General features: G+C 33.9%; 1 protein-coding gene across 4 annotated transcripts; it reads left to right on the forward strand.

Annotated features, from left to right (window-relative positions):
• Positions 1–6953: 6953 nt before the first annotated feature.
• On the forward strand, positions 6954–10668 carry LOC140880358 (protein KINESIN LIGHT CHAIN-RELATED 3-like). 4 transcript variants are annotated; one of them, XM_073284718.1, is made up of 3 exons: positions 6954–7216; positions 7787–9732; positions 10195–10668. In XM_073284718.1, exons 2-3 carry the CDS (start codon positions 7796–7798, stop codon positions 10409–10411), a joined length of 2154 nt encoding a protein of 717 aa, XP_073140819.1. In that variant the 5' UTR covers positions 6954–7216; positions 7787–7795; the 3' UTR covers positions 10412–10668. The 4 variants fall into 4 exon arrangements, with proteins under 4 accessions (XP_073140819.1, XP_073140820.1, XP_073140822.1 ...); XM_073284719.1 differs by lacking the exon at positions 6954–7216 and adding an exon at positions 7240–7375; XM_073284721.1 differs by lacking the exon at positions 6954–7216 and adding an exon at positions 7438–7613.
• Positions 10669–10903: the final 235 nt, after the last annotated feature.

Consider the following 10903-nt stretch of genomic DNA (forward strand, 5'->3'; position numbering starts at 1 on the left):
CGGCTCCCAACCGCCTAGGCGGGCGATTAATATGGAGACGCCCCTAGGAAGAAAACGGGGCGGTGGTGTAACGACCCACTGTATCAAGACGGATCTTTTCAGCGTGCTTATGTCCTCACTCACACGCACCCTGAAAAACTTTCCAGGGGGTCACCCATCCTATAATTGCCCCAAGTCAAGCACGCTTAACTTTGGAGTTCTTATGTGATGAGCTTCCGAAAAGAAGATGCACCTTCTTAGTACATATAAAATCTTTTAAGCCCTCCTCAACTATGCAGTCCCATACCTACACAGTCTCAGAATCCCCTCTCATTCCGGCACGGGATCGGTTCATTCATGTCTCCCTCCGCCTAGAAGCCTACCAGGAGCCGCTCATTGTCCGTGCAACCTCTTGGCACCGGCGATCACTCCCTGCCTCTTCAGCCCCGGGCGTCACATGCTACCGTACTAAGAGAGGTCGGCTCTGATACCATTTGTAACGATCCACTGTATCAAGACGGGTCTTTTCAGCGTGCTTATGTCCTCACTCACACGCACCCTGGAAAACTTTCCAGGGGGTCACCCACCTATAATTATCCCAAGTCAAGCACGCTTAACTTTGGAGTTCTTATGTGATGAGCTTCCGAAAAGAAGATGCACCTTCTTGATATGAGCAGTACATATGAAATCTTTTAAGTTCTCCTCAACTATGTAGTCTCATACCTACACAATCTCAGAATCCCCTCTCATTCCGGCACGGGATCGGTTCATTTATGTCTCCCTCCGCCTAGAAGCCTACCAGAAGCCGCTCATTGTCCGTGCAACCTCTTGGCACCGGCGATCACTCCCTGCCTCTTCAGCCCCGGGCGTCACAGGTGGGCCACCGTCTAGGCGGTGCTAGACGGCGCCTTTTAGAACACTGCTTATGAGGATCGAGCCGAGTTCGCCTTCGGTGTATGATTGACCTTTTATGTTCGGGACTATGATGTAATTGAGGATGTAAGATGAGTTGCATCATTCTTGCTCAGTTATTACTGATCATTATAAGTTTTTATACAAATAATATTGTAGTTAATCTTATTATTAACTAAATATAAATTTTTGAGTCAAATCAATCGACAACTAACTACTTTGAGAAGCTCGAAGTCAAACCTGAGCTCAAAAATCACAAGTACAAATACAGCCTTTTTGTCCGGATAGATGATTTTTGGTTTCATTTCCTTAAATCCATCCCGCCACACAATTTTATTATTAATTTTTAAAAATATTATGTGTTTCAATGTCACACATTATGTAGTCTAATGACTTGGTAACAATTGATATATGGATACTCTCACGCTTGCAAAAATTATGATTCAACGATGTTATTGGGCCAACCAAATCTCGGCCTAGCCAGTCGGAATCCATTTGACCCAACCCGATTTAAACGGTCCGAGACAGGGATACCACATAGTTGTCCGGATATTTGTTCTTAATAAATAAATATTAAATAAAAACAAAATAAGATGTTCATAAAAAATTGGGAATTTTTTAAATTTAGTGTCAATTAGTTAATTTTGTCAACATGAAGTTAAATTTAAAATGATACCCAATTTTATTTTAATTTTATTTTCTTTCGTGTCATTTTCCTCTTCCGTTTCCTTTTTGGTAAGATGTAAGATCACCAACAACAAACTGAAGTTGGGCCTTCTCGAAGTCTTAAATACCGGTGATTTTAATGTGATTGTTAGATTTGATTTTCCCTCTATTTTTCCTTTTTAAAATAAAAACAAAAAAACAAAAGTCGCAGAACCGAAAATAAAAAATTTGGCCTCGTAATACTTTAGCTTCTACTTTGCGAAAAAATTCATATTTTAAATGGAAATAGATTAAAATATCTATATGATATTTATAAAAAAAATATCTTGATTATGATCCACCACTACATAGTATAATTATTTATACCAAACAAAACGCTATTGATTCACAATTTATGTTCACTCGATATTTGATTAAGATGGTGTTATTGAGTTTAAAGTTTTCTCAAACAGCATATAAGTTCTGAAATTTCGTTAAGTGTTTTTTTTTAAAAAAAAAACATGTTCTAACCTATCAAATTAACTTCATTTAAAAAAAAAAAAAAAAAAATTGGCCTCGTAATACTTCAGCTTCTACTTTGCAAAAAAATTCATATTTTAAATGGAAATAGATTCAAATATCTATATGATTTTTTATAAAAAAAAATTATCTTGATTATGATCCACCACTACATAGTATAATTATTTCTATACCAAACAAAACGCTATTGATTCACAATTTATGTTCACTCGATATTTGATTAAGATGGTGTTTGATTGACTTTAAAGTTTTTTCAAACAGCTTATAAGTTATGAAATTTCATTAAGTAATTTTTTTAAAAAAACATGTTATAACCTATCAAATTATGTTGTTTGATAATTTGTAAGCTGTTTTAGACAAATTGGGTTTACCTTCATCTTATTTTAATGTGTTTTAAATACCAAATTATATGCATCTTATAATATCTCAAACATATATCTTTGTATAAAGAATATGTAAATTTATAAATACTAATAACAATAATAATTAAATTATTATTATTTTAATGGTTGTTATTGCTGATGTTGTTAATATTATTGTTGTTGTTGTATAAATATTATCATTAGTACTATTAAACTTGTTAATATTGGTAATATATTATAATTAATCATCATTATTATTATCATTATACTATTATTGTTTGTATTATAATTACAATAACAATACTTATTATTATTTATTATATAATTACAATTATATTAATAACAAACTTATACTGAATCGAGCATGTTCGAACTTTTTTCGAGCCGAGCTCGAGCTAAAATTATTTTTTTAATACATGGGGACCTGCAGGGTACATGCCCCCATACCACTAGCAGCGTCCGCTGCCAGTGGGAGACGATGGCAATTTTGCAGCGTCCGCTCTCACTGACAGCGTTTTGCAGTAGTTTTGAAATGTTTTATCACCTATCTTATTTTTGAAATAATTTATTTTTTAAAAATTAAAAATAAAAAAACCCGAAGTTATTACTTATGTACATTTGGTAATTATCATAACAAAAAATATTATAATCACAAATGCATCAACAACTTTATGCCTTTTATCTTATTTTATCGAAATAATTTAACAACTTATTTTTAAAATAAAATCATACAACTCATAAACTTATAAAATAACTTATAAGACAGAGAAGCCTATAATTTTTTTTAAAAAAATATACATTTAGTCTTTTTTTTAAATATGCATTTAGTTAAACACATTCTAATTTCTTATTTTAATATATATTTTGAAATATACATCATCAATCAATTCAATCCATTTATATATTGTCACCGAATAATGAATGATGTGTAATACAAGTATGATAAATATACTTAAATATAATAATGGTGCATCACACTATACATTTGTAAACATAAACAGATCTTTTATAGGGCTGTAGTGGGCTAAAGGCTACAAGCCAAACCCAGTATTTTTTTTATTATCTATATATGTGTGTGGGGACCAATATAATTAATTGTGCTGTAAAATTCGTGTTCTTGTATATGTATATATTGTTTCTCTGAAGTTTCTCTGTAAAATAATTAATTCAGCCTCTTTACACCTCGGTCTCTTATTAATTCTCAAGTACAAGCGCACACATAAAATCTCTTTTGTTTCAAATCGATTTTTAAATACTGCAATGGTTGTGTGTCGTGAATATATTAAAAAAAATCATGATCGGAAAAAAAAATTGCAATGATGGAATAATGGAAATTTAATTTGTTAATAATTTCGATCAGTTATTCGCTATTGGATCAACTAAATTATAAGAATTACAAAAAAATAAAAATGAAATCTTCAAGTCGTATTTACTATCGCATTACTCTAAATTCATGATAAATTTTCAATTGAGGTTTAAATTTTGTTTCGAAATTCATTTAGATTGCTTTCTTATTATTATTTTTTGCTGGACCACTGATTGACTATTATTTGTTTATTTATTTAATGTTATTTTACTGCTTCTAAGAATACAACCTAAACTATTTCAAAATGGATATCCATCTACTGCAAACAAAGAAAAGACATAACTATTTGTTCTTGAGCCTTGGATTCTATTATAATAATAAATTAATGAAATGGTTTATATACATGTATTATGTGTGTGTCTATATATATCTATATATACATATATATAATTCATTACATTAATTACAAGCACTCTTAAGGGAGTGTTTGCAATCACTAAAAAAAAGTGATTGTTAGTTTTTGGCTAAAAAAATCATTTTTGTGTGTTTTTTAAACCTAAATTATGTGTTAACTTATGCTTAAATTAATTGAAATTCAAAAGCTAGTCATGTGGTAATTATGATTCTCCAAAAGTGATTCTAATAAGAAGGTCATTGTTAAAATCACTTATTTATCAAACACTACCTAACTTTGAAGTCTAATTTTTGGATCAGCTGGTTTGTAAAATTTGAGTCATACATTGGATAAAATAAGGATTAATAATCAATCAACATACGATTTATTATTCATATCAGGCGGTGCTTTGGTATATAACAATTGTCCCTACTAAATGAGCGATCAAACTACATCACTTGAATTGTTGTATAATTTAAAAAATTAAATACATTATATCACAGACTATAATTTTTTTTTATAAAACGACAATCACTCGATATACTAGTATTATGACAATTGATAAATAACCAATCGATCTCAAAAGGCATAGGTAGCTTAGCACTATTTAATTGTGCAGTTAGTAGAAGGTAATTAAGTAGCTCGGGCATCACATTTTGAGAGGTGTAAGGACCACATACTTTACAAAAAATCATACACAATTATCATCATTAATTATTATTTGATTCTCCACACTTCAATATTAAATTAATACCAACATCAATCAATTATAAAAACTACGGAGTATTTTTATATCTATGTATTACTGTCTTAAAAAGTGAAAAAAACTCAATAAATTATTAAAAACTGATATTTATAAATATATGCATAAAATATACCGTTTCACTTTTTTTTTACATGAGTTATCACAAAAAATTACAATAATTAATTACTTAAATTTGCTAATTCCTAAAATTAACAATATTTTTTCACTTAAATACATCATCATCATCATTATTATTATCATTATTAATTTAATGATGATGAAACCCACTATCGGTCTAACAACAATAGCCTATAAACTGTGCTAACCAAATAATCATTTTGAGTAAATCATATATGATATGCTCGTTCGAAAAAATTGTTGATAAGAAAATCGAACTAGTCATCATTAATCAAAACGCTCACATAAATAGCTTTTACTCAATATTTTATCCCCTGTCCATTTCCTTTCATAATTTAATCCACGAAAGTGGCTTTTGATTTTCTAATCTGGTGGGTGCCCGAATGCATATTATATAGATGTTTTGTGATTATGAAAGTAATGGTTACATGTGTCGGCAAGATTTATAAATAATAATTATTATAATTATATTGTTATCAATAGCTAAAAGGGAAATGATTTTAAATTCCTCACAGCTAATTATCCCACAAATTTAAAGAAATAATGATGTATAACTTTACAATTTTTATAAATTATAATTATAAATAGGAAATGCCAGGCATGCGAATGTACTTACAATATAAATAATTATGACAAGTTGTGGTAAAGCTGGCCTACACAGAATGTGTATGATACCCACTGCATTTAAACACTCACCCTATGCTGTCACGAGCAACTTCACCATACCATAAATACATTTGTCAACGTTCATGAAAATTTGAAGATTTTTCTTCAATGTTTGTATTTTATTTTTCGCCATTGAATTTAATATGTGATACATAAGTCATAACAAGATGATTCAATATTTTGAGAAAGTTGTTGGTTCGGTTCATGCGACACCGATTTTTTTTAGCGATTATAACTTGAAAAATCTTTTTAAAATTTGGTTCGTGCTTTAAGTGAATGTGTCTTCCGTGTCATATGAAATACAATGCTGATTGACTTATGATTCATCTAACATCAAGATTTCAAACATGAGACGAAATGTTATGATTTCAAGAACCGATTTAATTAGAACATGTGACCTGTGATATGTTCTAACGTACTTATATATCGATCCAAAAATTGACCTGTGATATGTTCTAACGTACTTATATATCGATCCAAAAACTATGTGACCTAATAAGGGCATGTACAAGGGGCAAGGAAGCCCAGCAATGAAGTGGGCTTCCTCGCCCCACTTCAACTTCTCGTCGGGGCGAGAATCTTGCACGCGGATGTTATCCGCGTGCGAGGAAGTACTAGGCCCCTGACGAAAACCCTCCGCGTGGTGATGCCCTTGCTTTATTTTTTTAATTTTTTTGTTTTAATTGATCAAACGGTTTTTTTTTTCTTTTTTTTAATTTCTTTTTTTTTAAATTGCATGGTCAGATTATTTGTAATTTGATTTTTTTATTCGTTATGCAAATATTTCTTCCTCTTTTTTTTAAAAAAAATTGATCAAACAGCTATATTTTGTTGTTGGTAATTTGTTTTAATTATTTGTATTTTTTTAAATTTTTTAATTTCGTGTATTTTTGAATTTTTTGTAATATTTATATTTTAATTATTTGTAATTTTAATTTCTTTTAATTATGTAAATTTATTTTGTGTTTAAATAAAAATATATATTTAATGAAATAAAAAATTAATATTTCAACATCATCTCTACAACATCATCTCACACTCAATAAATCTATCATTGCTAACATCATCATGCAATAAAATTACCAACTTCCTCACACCAAATTCACCAAATTCATCTCATCGTTAAACATGTTATAAAGCATTTTCTGTACCTAGAAATTTTATACCTAGAAAGACCAACCACGTGATGCCACGTGGCAAGAAGGACGTTAAAATAAGAAAGCGGCTACGGCAGAAGAATTTCCGTAGAGAGAGATTTGGGAAGAAGTGGCCTTTCCCCTTCACTCACTCTGACATTCTACCTCTGCAACTATTTTACCACACAACATTCTCAGATTCCCCAATTTGCCCTCACACTTTCCGCGAATTCCCATCTCATCGCCTGTCACTTTCACTTTCATCGCCAAAATTTCCATTTTCGATCGGCAGACCCACCTTAAAAGGAGCCCATCAAAAGACTATTTTTTCCCACTATTTTCTCTCTTCTTTCGGTGGTTTTTTCCTTCTTCAACATGGGTTTTTGCTAAAAGGTTTGATCTTTCGTCTTTTGTTTGTTTGTTTTCGTTCTCTCTGTTTTCTTGGTCTCTTGTTCCGGTTTAAATTTTTGTTCTTTTCTGTTTTTCTTTTATCCAAGTGCAGTATGCGAGCACTTTAAATGATGCCAGTTGTGATGTTCACATTTGTACAAGGTTTTGTTTTGTTTTTTGTTTTGTGGTTATCCTTTTTTTTTGTTCTGATAAGGCGTTATTGTTGAGTTTGGTGTATTAATTTCACTAGTTAATGTTCTTCTGCTGTCAAGTATTGTTACGTTGCATAATTTGTCAAGATCTGTTGAAGGGGGCTAAGCGTATTCTATTTCTCGAAATTTGCGCGACCGCTCTGTTTTAAGAGATGAAAAGCCAACCTTGAGGTGGCATCTGAAGTCATGTATTGGATTTTTTAATTTGGATCTGTTTTTGTTTTTTGTTGGTTTCCTTTCTGTTTGATGATTGGATTAAAAAAACTTGGTTGCATTTATCTGAAGTATATTCTATTTTGTTCGATTTGTGAGATTGTGTAGCAGCTGTTTGATTTTGTTTTGGGGGTTCCTTTATTTTCAGGGTATTAGCATGCCTGGAATTGTTATGGAAGGGATTCATAGAGAAGGGGCTGCGAATGAAGTGATTGAGGACGAGAATGCTAAGGGAAAACCGGGTGATAATGAAACTTTTAATTGCAGTTTGATTTCCCAGGTTCCTCAGAATGGGGATGTAGCTAATAATGCTGATGGGTTGGTGGATACCTCCATCGACCATCTTTACGAAAAAGTCTGTGAGATGCAGAGTTCAGATCAATCGCCATCGAGGCGTAGTTTTGGATCTGAGGGAGACGAGTCTCGGATCGATTCTGAGTTACGCCATCTTGTTGAAGGAGAGATGAGAGAGGTGCAGATAATGGAAGAAGATGAAGAGATGCAGAAGCCTGAGAACAGCGATCTTGAGAGTGATTCTGGTTCTAAGAAAGAGAGTTCTTCAGTAGAGAATCCCAATAAATTGTCAAAGAATGCTTCTTCAGTGTTAAGTCCTCTAAACAAAAGTTCAGTGAAGCCTCGCATTGATAAGCAGAATGATAAGAATATTCAGAAAGCATCAGCTCCGGGTTTGTCGTTAAAGAAATACAGGAATTCTCCGATGGGTACCCCGAAATTGCAGAATGGGAATGAGAACTCTGAAGCGGGCTTAGACAATCCTGACCTTGGGCCATTTCTGCTCAAGCAGGCTAGGGATTTGATGTCTTCTGGGGATAATCCCCGGAGAGCTCTTGATTTGGCACTGCGTGCTGCAAAATCATTTGAGAAATGTGCTGGTGGGAAGCCAAGTTTAGACGTAGTAATGTGTTTGCATGTCACTGCTGCAATATATTGCAGCTTAGGCCAGTATGGTGATGCTGTTCCACTTTTAGAGCACTCGATTGAGATTCCTGTTGTCGAGAATGGCCAAGATCATGCCCTTGCTAAATTCGCTGGTTATATGCAGTTGGGGGATACTTTTGCAATGTTGGGTCAGTTCGAGAATTCAATTTCGTGTTACACAAATGGTTTGGATTTCCAAAGGCAAGTTCTTGGAGATAATGACCCCAGAGTTGGTGAGACTTGTAGGTATTTGGCCGAAGCTCACATGCAAGCTATGCAGTTTAATGAAGCTCAAAAGCTTTGTCAGATGGCTCTTGACATACATAGAGAGAATGGTCTGCCTGCTTCCCTCGAAGAGGCAGCAGACAGAAGACTCATGGGGATGATTTGTGAATCGAAGGGTGATCACGAGGCTGCTCTTGAGCATCTTGTATTAGCTAGTATGGCCATGGTGGCCAATGGGCAGGAAAAAGATGTGGCATCTGTTGACTGCAGCATTGGGGACGCATATTTGTCTCTAAATAGGTTTGATGAAGCAGTTTTTGCTTATCAAAAGGCACTGACGTCTCTTAAATCCTCGAAAGGAGAAAACCATCCTACGGTTGCTTCTGTTTTTGTTCGTCTAGCTGACTTATATTACAAGACCGGAAACTTCAGGGATTCTAAATCCTACTGTGAGAATGCCCTTCGAATCTATGAAAAACCAGTTCCCGGGATTGCTCCTGAGGAAATAGCTAGTGGTCTCACTGATATCTCGGCAATATATGAGTCAATGGAGGAGGTTGAACAGGCACTTAAGTTGTTACAGAAGGCGCTAAAGATATATAACGACTCCCCTGGTCAGCAAAACACGGTTTCTGGCATTGAAGCTCAAATGGGAGTTATGTATTACATGTTAGGGAAGTATTCCGAGTCCTATACCTCCCTTAAAAGTGCAACTACAAAGCTCCGTGCCAGTGGGGAGAAAAAATCGGCTTTCTTTGGGATCGCACTTAATCAAATGGGCCTTGCCTGCGTGCAACGCTATGCTATTGATGAGGCAATGCAGTTATTTGAAGAAGCAAGGATCATTTTGGAGCAAGAATATGGACAATATCACCCTGACACGCTTGGAGTATACAGTAACCTTGCTGGCACATATGATGCCGTTGGCAGGTAAAAATCCATCTCTTGTCTAGAGAAGTGCACCTAGGATTTGTGATTGATGTGATGCTGTTATTAAACAAGTGAATGCTCTTGCGAAACTTTCATTAGAATATGTAGGTGAATAACAATTTTCCATTCTTGTCATGTGTTGTTATCTATGAGGCACAATGATTGAAACAAGTGTTTGGGATGTTATGAATATTTGAGTTATGCCATTACCATCACTTGAAGTTTTTAGTACTATTGCAATCACCCATACCTACAAAATCCACCAGCTTCACCATATGTAGATTAGTCATTCTAACACTAAAATCTGACGTTAATCAGATGGTTTTGTTGCTTTTGCTGTTTATGATACATCCCTCGGATCTTTCTTGGTAAGCAAATATGAATCAACAAAAGAGCATTTATCGTGAATCGTTAGTTTTTGGTTTTTATATTCATCTTGACAGATGTTGATTCTCCGTGTAGGGTGGATGATGCAATTGAAATTCTTGAACTCGTTGTTGGGATGAGAGAAGAGAAGCTCGGAACTGCGAATCCAGATGTGGACGATGAGAAGAAGAGGTTGTCTGAACTGTTAAAGGAGGCGGGCAAGGTTCGTAACAGGAAGAACCGATCACTTGAAAACCTTCTTGGTTCAAACCATCAAATGAACACCATTGACAATGATAACATTCAAGTTTGAAAAAGATAAGATGTACAGGAACCAACACAATCAATGAAATGTTTATACGATACGAAAGGAAAGAAAAGAAAGGTACACTTGATTGAGTTTGGTGTTTTATATCTTTTTATACAGTCGAATGACTTGTTCCAGGTTTGAGTTGATTATTGTTTTAGTCACTTGTATGTGTCGATTTATCACAATTCGTTGGACTATAAATTATCTGTATATTTACGAATATATTTATATATGTGTGTGTGTGCTTGGTGATGCTTTTACTCTAATTTTCTGGTGGTTTGATGCTACTTACACTTTTGAAGTGCTGTTTTTGATCGAGTGAAGGGCCAGAATGAGAATGAGCAAGAAAATATTTTGAAATTTTATTTATAATTTCAAAAAATCGAAAGGTGTACCCTCATGAACTTCATCCGACGGATCCATTTCGGTGTCTATTTTCGGGTTGCCTTTCTTTGTTTCGGGGGTTCATGGATCCGTCCCTGCTCACATCCAAAA

Source organism: Henckelia pumila, chromosome 2 (genome assembly GCF_033568475.1).
Source record: "Henckelia pumila isolate YLH828 chromosome 2, ASM3356847v2, whole genome shotgun sequence".
NCBI classification, from domain to species: Eukaryota; Viridiplantae; Streptophyta; class Magnoliopsida; order Lamiales; family Gesneriaceae; genus Henckelia; species Henckelia pumila.